At 41.9% G+C, this 18948-nt stretch overlaps 1 protein-coding gene across 3 annotated transcripts in view; it reads right to left on the reverse strand.

Annotated features, from left to right (window-relative positions):
- The window catches only part of ppp2r2ca (protein phosphatase 2, regulatory subunit B, gamma a), a 32096-nt gene that overhangs the window by 6913 nt on the left and 6235 nt on the right, over positions 1 to 18948 (reverse strand). For 2 of the 3 annotated variants that reach the window (XM_060915912.1, XM_060915911.1), the window contains exons 1-4: positions 11615 to 12468; positions 11229 to 11303; positions 10406 to 10580; positions 10088 to 10200 (exon numbers count right to left, since the gene is read on the reverse strand). In XM_060915912.1, the coding sequence (XP_060771895.1) occupies positions 10088 to 10200; positions 10406 to 10580; positions 11229 to 11249 (309 nt within the window). In that variant the 5' untranslated portion in view covers positions 11250 to 11303; positions 11615 to 12468. Of the gene's footprint in view, positions 1 to 10087; positions 10201 to 10405; positions 10581 to 11228; positions 11304 to 11614; positions 12469 to 16751; positions 16850 to 18948 lie in introns of those variants that run through there. The other variant, XM_060915913.1, reaches the window with a different exon arrangement.

An 18948-nucleotide genomic window follows, 5' to 3' on the forward strand; every position in this document is an offset into this window, starting at 1 on the left:
AAAAGGTTAAAATTATCCCAGTCATTGTTGGAGCCTTATGTACTGTCTCAAAAAAATCTGAGGAAATGGATTGAATGACTGGATCTCAAGACGAAGATCCATCTTATTAAAAAAAAAAACCCTGCCTTGTTAGCTACTGGTATATCATGAGTTCTGAGAAGGGTCACACAGACCTAGAGACATTGCCAGAGTACGGATCAGTCTATGAAACTTGGGTACTGGTTGTATGCAGCTTTCATAGAATATAATATGTCTGGGTTTAGGTCATCACTGAGACTTTTTACTCAAATAATAATAATAATAATAATAATAATGCATTTTATTTATAGGAGCCTTTCAAGGCACTCAAGGACACCTTACCATACACAATAAAAATCAACATACAAAGGCTAAAATGCAAAAATAAAATTGCAAACGTTATTAGCACTGAAGTTAGATAGAATAGGCAAGTTTGAAAAGGTGTGTCTTAAGGCGGGTTTTGAAGGGTAGAAGAGTTTCAATATTACAAATTTCATGAGGGAGACAGTTCCAGAGGTGAGGGGCGGCACGACTGAAAGCTCTAAACCCCATGGTTTTCAAACAAGCTGGAGGTATAGCGAGATTGATGGAAGAAGATCTCAGAGTATGAGAAGGTGTACAGATGTGAAGTAAGTCAGAGAGTGCCATGGCCCAGAGGCCACAGGTGCTGATTAGACCAAATTAGCAGCTACCAAAATTCAGATAAGAACTGAGGCATACCTGATGAATGGGAATTTGAGGTGAACTGGCAAGAAACAGGTACAGCAACACAGTCTGAAATATCCTGGCCAGTTCCAAGGGCGGCACGGTGGTGTAGTGGTTAGCGCTGTCGCCTCACAGCAAGAAGGTCCTGGGTTCGAGCCCCGTGGCCGGCGAGGGCCTTTCTGTGCGGAGTTTGCATGTTCTCCCCGTGTCCGCGTGGGTTTCCTCCGGGTGCTCCGGTTTCCCCCACAGTCCAAAGACATGCAGGTTAGGTTAACTGGTGACTCTAAATTGACCGTAGGTGTGAATGTGAGTGTGAATGGTTGTCTGTGTCTATGTGTCAGCCCTGTGATGACCTGGCGACTTGTCCAGGGTGTACCCCGCCTTTCGCCCGTAGTCAGCTGGGATAGGCTCCAGCTTGCCTGCGACCCTGTAGAAGGATAAAGCGGCTAGAGATGATGAGATGAGATGAGTTCCAAGGGCAGCAGAGTGGGCACAGTATAACAGTTACAATAATCCCAGGAGAAATCTGAGAAAAGCCAACAAAAAACAACCCCAGAAAAAAACAGAGTCCTGAGTCAAAGTCCCAGTTAAAAAATTCCAAAATACAGCAGGCAAAAATCATAATCCAAAAATGTAATCCAAGTCAGGAAACCAGGGAAGGACAGCAGAAGGAAAAAAACAAACTAGACCGTGAACTTGACTAAACATAACGGCGAGCATTTATCCACATTGTGTAATACTCCTCATAGTGTTTATATAGAGTGGCTAACTGCAAATGTGTAGCATGTATGCTAATGCAGCATGGGGAGAATGGAGAAAACAGGGAGAGGAGCACAAAGGTGCAGGTCAGGATTTGAAAGTTCCGGGCTGGATCCTGACAGTAAACCCCCCTTTATGGATGCCTCTGGGTGTCCCAAACAGAACTCCCAGGTTCTTGTGGTAAAAATCCATGATGAGTGCAGGGTTGAGGATGAAACGTGCTGGCACCCAACACCTCTCCTCTGGGCCGTAACCCTCCCAGTCGACCAGATACTGTACCCCCCCCAACCTCGTCGATGGGCCTTTAGTAGTTTCCTGACTGTGTAGTCCTCACCTCTGTTGATGATCCTGGGAGAGGGAGAGCTTTGAAAGGAGGGAGAGAAGGGGCTAGAGACTAGGGGTCTTCGTTGGGAGACATGAAAATATGGGTGGAGATGCCACATAGACTTGGGCAATGACAATCTCACAGCTGTGGGGTTAATTACCTTAGAAATAGGAAAGGGACCAACAAACCTGGGGGCCAGCTTATGGGAAGGAACCTTGAGAGGGAGATTGGCCATGGACAACATGAACCTTTGTCCTAGGTGGTAAACAGGAGCCCACTTGTGATGTCAATTTGCCATCCTTTTGTATGCATAATTAGAGCATAAGAGGTGATGTCTGGCATGTGCCCAAACTCTGTGACAGCATTGGATGAAGGCTTGGCCCAAAGGGACAGATGCCGCCTCCTCCTCCTGTTCATGGAAAAGAGGGGGCTGGTAGCCGAGGCAACACTGGAAGGGGGACAACCCATTGGATGATGAGGGAAGGTTGTTGTGGGCATGGGCGCCGCCAGGGGGGGAAAGGTTAGAACAATTCTAGGGGCCCAGCACTGCCATGGGGCCCTTTAAAGGGCTGATAATATGCTTTTAATGATTTTAATAAGACTTTTGAAATAACAACAATGCAATATTCCATCTGGTAAAATGAGCTAATTGAACAAGGTTGTCTATTTCTTGAGTTCTTCAACATATTGTCATTTAACCCTCCCCCTTTTGCGAAATGGTACGGTCCAGTTCTGGTAGAAGCGCGATGCGTTAAATCTGTGTGCTGATCAGTGCAACGCTACTGTGTACTGCTGTGTCGCGGTGCAGCAGCCAGCCAGCCAGCAGTGGAGTGCGTACAGTCTATGATCACTAAATATGAAGAGTGGCTGTCAAAAACGTAAAGAAAGGCAGTTGAAAGCTGAGAGGGACCGGAGAGGCAGGCAACTGGTCACTCAGTTTTTCCCAAAGAAAGGTAGCTATCGCTCACATGTGTGTTCAAAATATTAGCGAATGGTAAATGAACAGTATGAACGTGGTTGGATTAGCCTATCAAGAGAACACTTTTACAGTTTGTACAGTGACATTTTTTCCATTTTAATAACTGAACTGACTTGTGTGATAAACAAGATGAAATATTATGTTATGCTGGTGCTAATAACTAGTGCTAATAACCAGTTTCATAACTAATGGGGTGCCCTAAATATGCACAGATTCAGCCTCAGGAGGACCTCCGCCCTACCAAACCACTGAACCCCCCTTTGGAGAAGGAGGTAAGCAGCAATACAACCCATAAATGCTTTAGGATTGCTACTTTTGTTGAAAGTTGGGGGGCCCAAAATTCTAATCTTTCATGGGGCCCAAAATTTCTGGTGGTGCCCCTGGTTGTGGGCATATTCAATCGAAAGAACTGCCTGGCTCCAGGAGGAAGAATCACCGGACATTAGGCATTGTAGGGTGACCTCTAACTTCTGATTGGTATGCTCTGTCTGCCCATTAGTCTGGGGGTGGTAACCTGAGGAGAGGCTGGGAGTGGCCCCAATGAGCTTGCAGATTTCCTTCCAGAAGTAAGCAGAGAACTGAAGGCCTCTGTCAGACACAATATCCATAAGGCAGACCATGAATCCAGAACACATGGTCAGAAAACAGTTCTGCCATCTCCTTAACTGAAGGCAGCCTGGGGAGGGGAATGAAGTGAGCAGCCTTAGAGAAGCGATCAACAATCGTCATGAGGTAGGTGTTACCCTTGGACCTGGGGAGGCTGGTGACAAAATCCACCACACTGTGGGACCAAGGAGAACAAGGTATAAGTAAGGGTCTTAATAATCCAGCAGCAGGTTTGTTGCTTGTTTTGTTTCTGGAACAGATGTGACAGGTTGCTACAAAGGTCCTAATGTCCCACCACATTGTAGGCTACCAGAGGCATTGTCCGAGGACAGCGAGGATCTGGGCTGCCTCAGGGTGACAGGCTAGGAGGGAGCTATGCCCCCTTGAAGCACCTGGGAGCACACACAAGGAAGCACATAAAGACAGTTGGGTGGGCCATTACCTTGTCCCGGATCACTGGGTAGGGCATTTTGGACAGCAGGTTCTATGCTGAGCTGGGCAGCAGCCATGAGACAATGGACAGGCAGGATGGGCTCGGCAGTGCCTTGCTGAGAGTCCAGAGAAAACTGCCTGGAGAGAGCATTTGGCTTGACATTCTTAGAGCCTGGTCTTAAAGAGAGCACAAAGTTAAAGTGGGAGAAAAACAATGACCATCTGGCTTGATGTGCATTAAGGCACTTGACAGACTTGTACTCAAGATTCTTATGGTCTGTCCGTATGATGAATGGAATCTCAGTCCATTCCAAGCAATGACTCCACTCTTCCAGGGTCAGCTTGATAGCTAGCAGTTCTTGATCCCCAATGCCATAGTTGCGTTCAGCTGGAGTCATGCAATGAGAAAAGAATGCACATGGGTGCACCTTCTTATCCTTGGCTAACCTCTGGGACAGGACAGCCCCAATGCCCATGTCTGAGGCATCTATTTTGAAGATGAACTGAAAGGCAGGGTCAGGGATGATGAGAACTGGCACCATGGAGAATCTGCTCTTCAGAGAAGATAAGGCATTCTCAGCATGGTTGATCCACAAGAAGGTGTGCTTGGAAGATGTGAGTTCAGTCAGGGGAGGTTCCTGATAAACCTCCAATAAAAGTTGGCAAACCTCAAAAAGCACTACAATTCTTTGTGGGAAGAAAGAACAGGCCACTCAGAGACCGCCTTGACCTTGTTGGGGTCCATTTGGACAATCCCAGGGGAAATCACAAAACCTGAAGGACACAGTGCGCTTGTGGAATCCACACTTCTCAGCTTAGGTGAAGAGATGGTTCTCTAGGAGTTGTTGCAGGACCTGTCTGACATGGAACCAATGGATCTCCACGGTGGGGGAGAAGATGAGAATATCATTGCGATAAACAAAGGCAAACTGGTTAATAAAGTTTCATAAGACATCATTGGTCAGGGCTTGGAAGACAGAGGGGGCATTAGTAAGTCCAAACGGAATAACTAGGTATTCATAGTGGCCAGTAGGAGTGTTAAATGCAGTCTTTCACTCATTTCCTTCTCTTATTCACACCAGGTGGTAGGCATTGTGGAGGTCTAACTTGGTAAAAAACTGAGCCCCCTGAAGTAACTTGAAGGCAATGGACATGAGTGGTAAGGGATAGTGGTTCTTAACAATAGTAGCACTGAGTCCCCGATAGTCAATGCAAGGACTGAGGGACTTGTCTTTCTTCTCAACAAAACCTTGTCAAGTTACTTTGCCAAAAGTACCAAAAGGAACCTTGCTCCTCCTGGGAAGGACAATGGATGGATGATATCATCTGTTAGAGACAACTCAAGACTGTGCTGAATGGAGAGCTCTGCTGAAGACTGTTAGTCATACACACATCTGATGTGTCAACTGACTGAAAACAGATAGTGAGTGAGTGTGAGTGATGACAAACAGTTAAAAGGGATAACACCAGAGCAGCAGAGAAGATCCAGAGTAAGACCTTTGGAGTCAGTTGGAAAATCTATGAATTACTGCCAACCAATAATGTCAAGGCATGATGTAAAATCTCTCGTAAGAGTGTTATTGACATCATCCATGAATACAGTGGTGCTTGAAAGTTTGTGAACCCTTTAGAATTTTCTATATTTATGCATAAATATGACATAAAACATCAGATTTTCACACAAGTCTTAAAAGTAGACAAAGAGAACCCAGTTAAATAAATGAGACAAAAGATACTTGGTCATTTATTTATTGAGGGAAATGATCCAATATTACATATCTGTGAGTGGCAAAAGTATGTGAACCTCTAGGATTAGAAGTTAATTTGAAGGTGAAATTAGAGTCAAGTGTTTTCAATCAATGGGATGACAATCAGGTGTGAGTGGGCACCCTGTTTTATTTAAAGAACAGGGATCTATCAAAGTCTAATCTTCACAACACATGTTTGTGGAAGTGTATCATGGCATGAACAAAGGAGATTCCTGAGGACCTCAGAAAAAGCGTTGTTGATGCTCATCAGGCTGGAAAAGGTTACAAAACCATCTCTAAAGAGTTTGGACTCCACCAATCCACAGTCAGACAGATTGTGTACAAATGGAGGAAATTCAAGACCATTGTTACCCTCCCCAGGGGTGGTCGACCAACAAAGATCACTCCAAGAGCAAGGCGTGTAATAGTCGGCGAGGTCACAAAGGACCCCAGGGTAACTTCTAAGCAACTGAAGGCCTCTCTCACATTGGCTAATGTTCATGAGTCCACCATTAGGAGAACACTGAACAACAATGGTGTGCATGGCAGGGTTGCAAGGAGAAAGCCACTGCTCTCCAAAAAGAACATTGCTGCTCATCTGCAGTTTGCTAAAGATCATGTGGACAAGCCAGAAGGCTATTGGAAAAATGTTTTGTGGACGAATGAAACCAAAACAGAAGTTTTTGGTTTAAATGAGAAGCGTTATGTTTTGAGAAAGGAAAACACTGCATTCCAGCATAAGAACCTTATCCCATCTGTGAAACATGGTGGTAGTAGTATAATGGTTTGGGCCTGTTTTGCTGCATCTGGGTCAGGATGGGTTGCCATCATTGAATGAACAATGAATTCTGAATTATACCAGCAAATTCTAAAGGAAAATGTCAGGGCATCTGTCCATGAACTGAATGTCAGGATAAGGTGGGTCATGCAGCAAGACAACGACCCTAAGTACGCAAGTCGTTCTTCCAAAGAATGGTGAAAGAAGAAGAAAGTTAATGTTTTGCAATGGCCAAGTCAAAGTCCTGACCTTAATCCAATCGAAATGTTGTGGAAGGACCTGATGCAAGCAGTTCATGTGAGGAAATCCACCAGCATCCCAGAGTTGAAGCTGTTCTGTATGGAGGAATGGGCTAAAATTTCTCCAAGCCGGTGTGCAGGACTGATCAACAGTTACCGGAAACGTTTAGTTGCAGTTATTGCTGCACAAGGGGGTCACACCAGATACTGAAAGCAAAGGTTCACATACTTTTGCCACTCACAGATATGTAATATTGGATCATGTTCTTAATAAATAAAGGACCAAGTAAAATATTTTTGCCTCATTTGTTTAACTGGGTTTTCTTTATCTACTTTTATCACCAAATGATTATGCCCCCCTTGAACGTCTCTACCAGTGTATCGATCAAATCAATAGCTGGATGTCACAAAATTTTCTTCAGCTGAACACAGATAAAACAGAAATAATTCTATTTGGAAAAAAAGATGAAAGACTCAGGATTACCACTATTCTTGACACAAAAGGGATTAAAACTAAAGAAATGGTTAAAAATCTTGGTGTTTTCATTGACAGCGAGCTAAACTTTGACAGTCACATGAAAGCAATCACTAAAACGGCATTTTATCACCTAAAAAACATTTCCAAACTAAGAGGACTTATGTCAAAACATGATCTGGAAAAACTAATACATGCCTTCATCTCTAGTAGGGTTGATTACTGCAATGGCCTTTTCACAGGCCTGCCAAAAAAGACCATCAAACGACTTCAGCTGGTTCAAAATGCAGCGGCTAGGGTTCTCACACGAACAAAAAGAACAGAGCACATTACTCCAATTCTAAGGTCCCTTCACTGGCTTCCAGTAAGCTACAGAATTGACTTTAAAGCATTGCTGCTGGTGTACAAATCTCTAAATGGTACAGGGCCCAATTACCTCTCTGATATGTTGCAGCGGCCTAACCCAATCAGATCTACCAGATCGCAACAGAAAAATTTACTATTAAAACCAGTTGTTAAAACAAAGTGTGGTGAAGCAGCTTTTAGCTACTATGCAGTACAGCTATGGAACCAACTGCCAGAGGACATTAAAAATGCTCCTGCTGTTGGCAGCTTCAAGTCTAGGTTAAAGACCAAGCTGTTTTCAGATGCTTTCTGTTAAATAATTAATATTTTACATTTTTTATAATCTTTTTCTCTGCATGTTTTAAATTTATTTTAACTTTATTCTATTTTATTCTGCTAGTTTTTTTTTTCTCTTTCTCTTTCTCCTTTTTGGCATTTTAATATTTTATTTCTACTATTGTTTAATTCTTATTATTTTCTTTTAATTCTTTTAATTAATTATTTTAGAATAAAGATAAAATTATTTTATGTAATTTTATTTCTCTATTGTTTACTGTTTTTGTTTTTACTTCTGTAAAGCACATTGAACTGCCATTGTGTATGAAATGTGCTATATAAATAAACTTGCCTTGCCTTGCCTTTTAAGACTTGTGTGAAAATCTGATGATGTTTTAGGTCATATTTATGCAGAAATATAGAAAATTCTAAAGGGTTCACAAACCTTCAAGCACCACTGTATATTAAAATCACCCAGCAGTATAACATTAGTAGACATAGAGCATAAGAAAGTTGCAAAAACAGGAAATTCATTTAAAAAATCATAATTAAGCTTAGGGGGTTGATAAAAAGTTGCAGGTACAGTAGGAATTGCCCCTCTGATCTGCATGGCAATGGACTCGAAACAGACACAAGCATAGTGATAGAAGAGACTTTCCACTTCTCGCTGTAAAGTATTGCAAGACCACTGCCCCAACGAGAAGCATGAGGCTGGCAGATGTAAAGAAACCTACAAGGAATAGTTTGATTAAGCTGCGAATATTCATTCAGTTGTTGCCAGTCAAACACAGAAAATCAAACTTACTGTACGATCCATGAGTAGACCATAGAGTCGAGGTCCCTTGTTGGTGAGTGAATGGATGTTAAATAACCCAAAGGCAGGATTGTTTTTGCCAGGTATAGCACTAGCCAACCTGGCTAGGTTAGCTAGCACGCTATGATCAGTGGTACGTCCAGGTTTTCTGAGAGGGAGAGGAGTGGCAACCAAAAGGAACAGATTGTCTTCATGTCATTGAAGTTAAAGTTCTGTTGGAACCCGCAGTGGATATACAGGGCATTTAAAAAAAAAAAAATTATCTTCTTTGAGATGTAAATATCCCAGAAACTACATAGTCTAGGCAAATGAAACTGAACAGGCTTAATGTTGAGCAGTATAAGATTTATTCCTCAAAAGTTAAATGAAAAATTCAAAGGCAAGTGGATTCCATGAATGATTTCACAAATTTTCAATATGTGCCCCGCCTGAGACACAGACAGCCTTCCTCTTTGAATTTTTTGTGCCATGTCCAAATCTGCTTTACAGTTGGCGCATTTTTAGAGAATTCTCTCATAAATGCATGCTGCATAGCCTTGTTCGACCGTGTTCGAGTGTACTGTAACACACAAAAAGCCTTTTCCAGTGAATGGCATTTCTATATGTAAAAAGATAAAAAAAAAAATTAAACATAAAATTTTGACCTGTTTCCACACATGCTGTTAAAATTTGAGGTCAATTGAACGAGAATTGGCAAAGTTATTAGATTGTGAAATGATATCAAATTTTTTGAAACACCCTGTATTTCCAACGAGAAAGACAAAGGATTTCCAGGTGAGAGTGTAGTGTCGATGGTGGCTCAGAGGAGTGGACTCGAAGTTGAATCAGTTCCGCTGCTGAATATCTATACTACTAAAGGAAGGCTGTCTGTCTGTCTGTTCACCTATGCAAATTGACACAGCTGGATGCACATACTCCATACTTTGCACATGGATTGGTGACACCCCAGAGAGACCCAAGACAACATTTTCATTTTCCAAAACATGGGATTAGTACTAATCCAACACACTATTCATTTCCCATAAGCTACATGCTCATGCTAACACACTGCACAGCCTTAGCAGGGAATCCCCTCCCCAACTTGCTTGAGACTTTCGATTGTACAGGACCTCACAATCAGCACTCCTCACCAGAGACTTCTGCTAGGGCTGAGTCTACATCACTGAAGAGATGCGGGGAGCGATTTAGCCCCTGTGAAGAGCACCATTCAGTGGAAATCAGGTTCATGGGCAATAGCGACTAATTGGAGTATGAAACATGAAAAACAGAAAACTCCAGATGAACATAATCCACAGAAACACCCTGTTAATCCTCATTGTTGCCAGTATTTTTTGAATCAAAACCAGTTGAAGGAACATAAGATAAGGAGCTAGACAGTGCAAAAAGTTACCAGATTTATTAGTTATTATTAGACTCAAACAAACAGGAACTCTGTCCAAAATAGGCACAGTGAACTCCTGTCCATTTGACTAAAGAACAACATAGAAAAATCCCAGGAGTCTGCATAAATATACTCCAAGTATATTTATATACTTAACAAGTCAAGTTGTAATAATCTCTGATAAATATGATAAAGCCATTAACACACCTGCAATGACGTGACAGTGGAAATGTCCTTCATTCGTCCTTCTTCATCTTTGAGGTTGTATCCTTCTGGCCGTCTGTCCCTCTCACTCACCTTCCACAGCTTTATTGTCTTATCTGTCAGCCATTAAAGATTGACATTTGGTGTTAATTTTGTGGATGTTTTATTGCACACATTAGAGTTATCACACATTAGATACACTCCTCATTTGTCATTATAAAGTGACTAGACTCCAGGCATGAAACTAATCTCCAAAAGCTCAACCTGATTGGATGAGAGTGTAATTCTGTTCTGTTTGATTTGACAGTGTCTTTTGTTCACCATTAGTGGAAAGAAGGAAGTGGGCAGCATTCTGTTGAGGCAGCCAGCGAATCTTATTGATCTTCTCCTCAATCTCTAAGCTCTTCAAGTAATCAAAGTCTGGCTCATGGCTCTGAAATGTGCTGTAGACGTTATATTCCCCCACCTCTCCCAGCTCCTCCTTCTCTTCTTTATTCTGTCAACAACAACAACACACACACACAGAGCTGGCTCATCAAAAAAGTAAAGTCCTTGTTGGCTTTCTGTACTTTTGTGTTCTACTTCATGCAGTGATGCTTAATCCAAATAAAGATGTCTGTCCCATATCTCTGTCCTGAAGATGACAATCACCACACATAGTGACTGTTTGTCTGAGCCTTTAAACACAAGCTACCCCCAAAGTATCTGTTGAACCCTGTTTCTTGTGTTTTCCACTAGTATCTCTCTCTTAGTCCATCAGTTTCTGTAATTAACAATAACACTGTCAAGTATTAACACCATTTAGGGTTAGGGCTACCTAACCCTAGGTTAGAGAGTATTTATAGATCACTCGGGCCATATTCTGAATTTCTACAGGAATTTGCATACTTACCCTTACAAAAAAGAAATTTATTCAAGTGTGCTTCTAGTATACTTCTTTTAAACTAAAAATAAGAGAGTATGCTTTCAGTTGACTTTTTATTTACTTATCAGAGATATACTTAAGTATACTTGGCTTATACTGAAAAGTATATAGAAAAGCCTAAGTATATTAAGCTTATACTTAAACTTTTGATCAAGATATACTTAACAAAAGTGTAATAAAGTATTAAAATATTTGTGCCTTATGTTTAAGTGTACTTACCCTGCAGTTGTGCTTCAGCATTGTTGACTCTTAGGTATGTCGGTGGTTCCATACAAGTTTTTTTTTTTATTTCTCCTGAGTGAGATAATTAAACTTTTTTCTTTCTTTCTTTTTCTTTAGAGCTTGGATCTCAATCTCAGTTGTCATTGCCATGTTTTCATACTTTGGCATTTAATACAATGTTGCTTTAAATTTTGATTTTTAAAGAAAATGAATATGTTCTTAATCCTGAGTATCTGTTGTTATTTTATGAATTCTTACCTTTATAACATCATTGTAATTTAAGGTACAAAACACTTAATATGTAGTGAAAATTCATTATGTCTGATAATTATAACTATTCTTTTAAGTTCGTTTCTTAAGACACGTATTTTTAAGTATGTTACCTCGCTTGTTGACAGTTTCGGCGAACACTTCCGCCTTCTTCAAAACAGTCACCAGACAAAACTTACAAATGTACAAAACTTACAGCACAGGACATAACAAAACTATTACATTTCATTTCCACGTCCACATATTTCCAATACAGAGGTACAATCTATAGACAAAAAGAGGGATTTGCAATGGGGGACCCGGTATCTGCCACTCTATGCAACTTTTTTATGGAGGATCTGGAAACCCGAGCCATAGAAACAGCACCGGATGACTGCAAACCTATCTTCTGGAAAAGATATGTTGATGACATTCTTGAAATAACCAAAACAGGCCACACACAACAACTCACGGATCATCTAAACTCCATAGACAAGACAGGCAACATCAAATTCACACACGAAGAGGAAACGGACAAGACAATAGCATTTCTGGACCTAAAAATACACCACACAGAAGAAGGAAACATCAGAATTACAACATACAGAAAACCTACACATACCGACCAATATCTTCTCTGGACATCTGAACATCCCATCGCACACAAAATGTCAGTAATCAGAACACTATACGACCGAACACAGAACATCACGGAGGAGAAAGACAGACAGGAGGAGGAACAACACATCCAACAGGCATTAAAAAACTGCCAATATCCACCGTGGGCAATTCGAAAAGGAAAATCACAGACACAAAAAAAGGAAAGAAACAAACAAACAAGAAAAAACAAACCGGGGCTTTGTCACATTACCATACATAAAAGGAGTTACAGAACGCATCCAACGATCCATGAGGAAATACCACATCAACACCCCGGTCAAACCACACAAGAACCTCCGACAGCTGCTAGTTCACCCCAAAGATAAAATACAACTGGACAATAAATGCAACGTCATCTATGAAATCCCTTGCCGTTCATGCAATAAAGTCTATATTGGTGAAACGGGCAGATGCTTCCACACTCGCAGGAAAGAACACCAAATAGAATGTGAAAAAGAAACAACAAAAAGACTCACAAGATCTGAAAAAGAAAAAGCACACCAAGAAAACTTAAAATCAGCCATTTCAGACCACTGCAAACGAAAAAATCATATTATGAATTGGGAAGAGGCCAGAGTCATTCGCGCTGAAGAGAATAGATACCAGCGTTGGATTTTGGAGGCAGTGGAGATACGTAAGCGGGCGCAGAGGACCATGAACCGGGATGAGGGAGCGTACGCGCTGTCACACACCTGGAGCGCAGTCCTGGGGCAGCGACCTGACAGCAGGAGGCGTGGACTACCTGTCAAATTGGGCGGGACGTTCACGCCTCCATAGAGTAACATCCATAAGGCACGTCACCACTCGACATCTGGTGACTGTTTTGAAGAAGGCGGAAGTGTTCGCCGAAACTGTCAACAAGCGAGGTAACATACTTAAAAATACGTGTCTTAAGAAACGAACTTAAAAGAATACAAAACACTTAAGTTGTCTGGTAGTGTGCATGAGGTAAGGGTTAGGGCTAGAAAACCAATAGTCTACCTAGAAGGGTAATTGCAGTATACTTCAAAACTAAAAAGTATATAACCAGTATATAACCAGTAACTAACAGTATATTTCCAAGATGCTATAAAGTATACTTTAGTAAACTAAAAAATGGACAAGAAATATAAAACAAGTAAACTCATAGTATATTTCCAGTATACTACGAAGTACCAGTATGCATTTGTAAACTAAAGAGTGGACAACAAGTATAGAACTAATAAACTATTAGTATATAAAAGTTTACTTGTGGTATACTTGCAGTACAAAATTAAAAAAAATACTAGTTGTATACTCAAAGTTTACTTCTCTTAGACTTAAAGTATACTTTTTAATAAACTAAAGTTGGGCCAATTTAGTCCCAAGAAGTATTAGATTAGTTTACTTACAAGTATACTGTAAGTGACATTCCATGTCCCAACAGCTAGCCGCTGTGTTCGGGGATCAGGTTGTTGAGGCCCCTGCCTTCGACTGCCGCCCAATCCACATTGCACCAGCCCCCTACGGCTACCTCTGTGGGTGGTGAACCCACAGGAGTTCGGGCCCACATCACCGCTTCGGGCTGAGCCCGGCCGGGCCCTGTGGGCAAAGGCCCGGCCACCAGGCGCTCGCACACGAGTCCCAACCCCGGGCCTAGCTCCAGGGTGGGGCCTCGGCTGCGCCATACCGGGTGACGTCACGGTCCTTGTTTTTTTTATTTCCATAAGGAGTTTGGTGAACTGCTCTTAGTCTGGCCTGTCACCTAGGACCTGTCTGCCTTGGGAAACCCTAACAGGGGCATAATGCCCACGACAACATAGCTCCTAGGATCATTCAAGCACACAAACCCCTCCACCACAATAAGGTGGCAGTTCTAGGAGGAGTTTGCTTGGGGCAGTTTGCAGTTGAGTGTGAAGCGGCTGGGATGAGAATCCGCACCTCCAAGTCCGAGGCCATGGTTCTCGACCGGAAAAGGTTGGCTTGCCCTCTCCAGGTCGGTGGAGAAGTCCTGCCTCAAGTGGAGGAGTTTAAGTATCTTGGGATCTTGTTCATAAGTGAGGGAAGGATGGAGTGTGAGATCGACAGGCAGATCGGTGCAGCCTCTGCAGTGATGCGGTCGCTTTACCGGTCCATCGTGGTGAAGAAGGAGCTGAGCCAAAATGCGAAGCTCTCGATTTACCGGTCAATCTACGTTCCGACTCTCACCTATGGTCATGAGCTTTGGGTAATGACCGAAAGAACAAGATCGCGGATACAAGCGGCCGAAATGAGTTTCCTTCGCAGGGTGGCTGGGCACTCCCTTAGAGATAGGGTGAAAAGCACAGTCACTCGGGAGGAGCTTGGAGTAGAGCTGCTGCTCCTCCACATCGAGAGGAATCAGCTGAGGTGGCTCGGGCATCTTTTTCGGATGCCTCCTGGACGCCTCCCTGGGGAGGTGTTCCAGGCATGTCCCCCCCGGGAGGAGGCCCCGGGGAAGACCCAGGACACGCTGGAGGAACTATGTCTCTCGGCTGGCCTGGGAACACCTCAGTGTTCTTCCCAAGGAGCTGGCCGAGGTGTCTGGGGAGAGGGAAGTTTGGGCTTCCATGCTCAGACTGCTGCCTCCGCGACCCGGCCCCGGATAAGCGGATGAAGACGAGACAAGACAAGTATACTGTAAGTACATTGATATCAGTGTACTTGGTACACAAAAGTATACTTAAGGAAATATAATTTACTTAAGCATACTTAATAAAATGAACTTGAAGTATACTTCTTTTTGATAAAGGTAGGCCTGATACACACTAGAGGATTTCCAACTCTTAACTGATTTTTAAAACATTGGAGTCCACAGACATAACAGATTTAACCAATTTTTAATATTTTAAAATCACAAGAACCCAAACACCAGACAATTCAATCAAAACACAGGACCCCACACTTGGCGATTACAGAATGATTTTAGAGTGACATTTCCGGGAACTTGGGATGTCACAGAAACTCACTCTGAAAAGTTCAGAGTTTGAAGTGCTCTGAGTAGCCAAAAAGGCAGAACATTTTGAGAACAATAAAAGAATGCAGCACATGTCCTCCTCATTAGGAACAATTGAGATGCTGGCGCTTGGGAAACAATGGATAAAAACACTCTTTGGTCACCCTTTCCTGTACATTTTGCAGCATGAGCTGAAGATGAACCAGTGCAAGCTACTGCTACAAGCTCACATTGTTGTGTACACTGGTATAGGCAGAGTGAAACCCATGATTATTAATACAGTTATTTTAATACATTCTCCAACCTTCCACTGCCAGGGGACAGCCATGGTCTGAAGGTTAGAGAAGCAGCCTTGGGCCCAAAAGGTCACCGGTTTGATTCCCCCAACCATCAGGAAAAACCTGAGGGGAGTTGAGTGAAGGAACAGCACTTTCCCCTCCCTCTGTATCATAGCTGAAGTGCCCTTGAGCAAGGCAATTAACCCCCAAATGCTCCCCAGGCGCTGTAGCATATTTGCCCACTACTCTGATTGTGTGTGTATGCTCATTGCTCACTTGTATGTGTGTGTTCACTGCTTCAGATGGGTTAGATGCAGAGGAGGAATTTCACTGTGCTTGAGTGTACATGTGATAAATAAAGGCTTCTTCTAAACATGACACTTTCTGGTCAGCTCACTCTCTGTTCAATATTCCATAACTTGTCTTTTCACACTACAGGATTTCTAGTCATAAATATCACACATGATCCAGTCCGTGACCTTAAGATTATGTCTGTAAATTTCTCACACTACAGGATTATTTGGGCAGATAATCACTTCTGATCAGCCTTGAATTGGGAACTCCCCCGTGATTATTGAAAGAGGCAAATCAGACCTAAAATTGGCCAGATTATCCTCTAGTGTGGGGCCAGCCTCAGTCTCAAACCTGGTTGTTTTGATTGAAAAAAACTAATTCTTGGGGACTTTTAATATGAATTTTGATAATCCACAAGATCCTTCGAAAAGACGAAAAACCTATTTTAGTCAAACTTTTCGTCAAATGGCTTTTCTATTAGGGTGGCACAGTGGTGTAGTGGTTAGCACTGTTGCCTCACAGCAAGAAGGTCCTGGGTTCAAGCCCAGTGGCTGACGAGGGCTTTTCTGTGTGGAGTTTGCATGTTCTCCCTGTGTCTGCGTCGGTTTCCTCTGGGTGCTCTGTTTTCCCCCACAGTCCAAAGACATGCAGGTTAGGCTAATTGGTGGCTCTAAATTGACCATAGGTGCGAATGTGAGTGTGAATGGTTGTCTCTGTGTGTCAGGCCTGCGATGATCTGGTGACTTGTCCAGGGTGTACCCCGCCTCTCACCCATAGTCAGCTGGGATAGGCTCCAGCTTGCCTGCAATCCTGTACAGGATAAGCGGCTACAGATGACGAATGGATGGGCTTTTCTATTAGTTAATCCAGAAGATGATGGGTTCCCACTTGAGTCTGGTATCTCTCAAGGATTTTTCCTCATGTCATCTCACAGAGGTTTTCTTTGCCACCCTTACCTCTTGCTTGTTCATTAGGGAAATACATTTTTATCTGGATTTATGTAAAGCTGCTCTGTGACAATGTGTACTGTTAAAAGTAAAAAATTTATATATAAATAAAATATAAATAAACAAAAATGAGATTTACACCTAAGCTTCGACCCCTGACCTCAGTCTCTCTCTGGAAGATGACCACTCGTCCCCCTTTGTCTCCAGTGGCCAGCAGATCCCCCGTGTGGTTAAACTCCACAGTGGAAATGACATCAGCTGCAGGAAAACCAGATAAACACAGTGAACTTCAATATGTTTAATTCACTCATCTGTCTGCAGATATTTTTAAGTGATGTTCCATTGTATTTGTACTGACTGTACAAAAGAGTACATTTTCTAAGTAAATTAAAATATTATTTGATAGCAGGTAACAATCTTTTTTCAACATTTGTATGTCTGTGGTTTCTTTCTCTCAATTTCAGTTCACATCATCTTTAAAGTTCTGGCAGAATCTCTTGCTCAAATACAGGATGTTTAAATTTTTTTTATATTATCTGAAATGTAAATATCCCAGAAACCAGTCTATGCAAATGAAACTTAACAGGCTTAATGTCGAGCAATATAATATTTATTCCTAAAAATTTAAATGAGAAAATCAAAAGGTATGTGGATTCCATGAAAGATTTCACAAATTTTCAATATCCGCGAACCCGCTCGACCATTTCTTCTAATGCTGGTGGTCATCTAGATGCTTTTGCCTTGCACAGACAGCCTTCCTCTTTGAACTTTTTGTGCCATGTCCAAATCTGTATTGCAATTGGTGCATTTTTAGAGAATTTTTTCATAAATGCATGCTGCACAACCTTGTTCGACTGTGTTTGAGTGTACACTAACACACAAAACACCTTTTCTTTTCCAGTGAATTACATTTATATAACTAAAAAGATAAAAACAAAGACATTAAACATAAAATTTTGACCTGTTTCCACATATGCTGTTAAAATTTGAGGTCAATTGAATAAGAATTGGCAAAGTTATTAGATTGTGAAATGATATAAAACTTTTAGAAAACACTTTGTATTTCACAGAAGCTGCACTTTTCTACGGAAAGGATTAATGTGAAAAATTCCTTTGAAATTGAGCAAAGGAATCTTATGTTTTGTCTGAAATTGGAGTTGTTGGTTTTTTTTTTTTAATTTACGTAAGAAACCCATCAAAAATATGAACCATATATTAAAACTACTTTTTGGTATGCATGATGGCATGTTTCAGAGTTTTACAGAATGGGTTTATATAATATATATATATATATATATATATATATATATATATATATATATATATATATCTCGGTGCTTGAAAGTTTGTGAACCCTTTAGAACAGGGGTCATCAAACTATGGCCCGTGGGCTGACTCCGGCCCGCCACCCCCCTTTGACCGGCCCCCCAGCCCCTCTGCCCCCCACCACTTGAACCGGCCCTATGAGGCAATCCCCAAAAGTGGTCATGGCCTATTTTTTTTAATTGCTTTTTGGCAAATAATAACATGTCTGCATCTTGTATTTTGTTGATTTAATCAATTAAAATTGATATTTAGTTATAAAATGAACTATTCATATTTTCCGAATTTTCGTCATATGCTCGTGATCAAGCAGTGCCAGGCAGCGCACGCGCAGAGAACTGTCAGTGTTCAGGACAGCAAAATGGCTAGCGGTCAGCGAAAAGCTGACAGAGTGCAGAGTTTTTAAAGAACAGTGGACCACCGATTATTTTTTTTGTTCAGTGTAAGGACCGTGCAGTTTGTCTTGTATGTAAAGAAAGTGTGTCGGTTTTCAAAGAATATAATCTGCGTCGTCACTATGAAACCCGCCACAAAGAGTATGCTAGTTTGCGAGGGCAAAGAAGAGAAGACAGGATTCGGAGGATGAAATGCGGACTGGCTGCGCAACAGGATGTATTCCTTCGCCAAACCCAGATCAACCAGGCTGCTGTCCGAGCTAGCTATAAGGTAGCTCACCCACTAGCTACCCATGGAAAGCCGTTTACTGATGGGGACTTTGTTAAAGTATGCATGCTTGCTGTGGCCGAGGAGGTGTGTCCCGACAAGAAGGATGCGCTCAACGCGGTGAGTCTCTCCGCACCTACTATGACCAGGCGAACCAAAGATTTGGGGGACAACGTGTATGACCAGCTGAATGAGAGAGCGTCAGAATTCGAGTTTTTTGCTTTGGCCATGGATGAGAGCAATGACATGCAGGACACAGCACAACTGCTGTGATCTATTGCTCTTATTATTATAATTTCACTGTTTTTTTTAAATGTATTTACTTTATAGGCCTATTTATTTGACCTTTATTAAGTGCTGCACACAATTAT

Source organism: Neoarius graeffei, chromosome 3 (genome assembly GCF_027579695.1).
Source record: "Neoarius graeffei isolate fNeoGra1 chromosome 3, fNeoGra1.pri, whole genome shotgun sequence".
NCBI classification, from domain to species: Eukaryota; Metazoa; Chordata; class Actinopteri; order Siluriformes; family Ariidae; genus Neoarius; species Neoarius graeffei.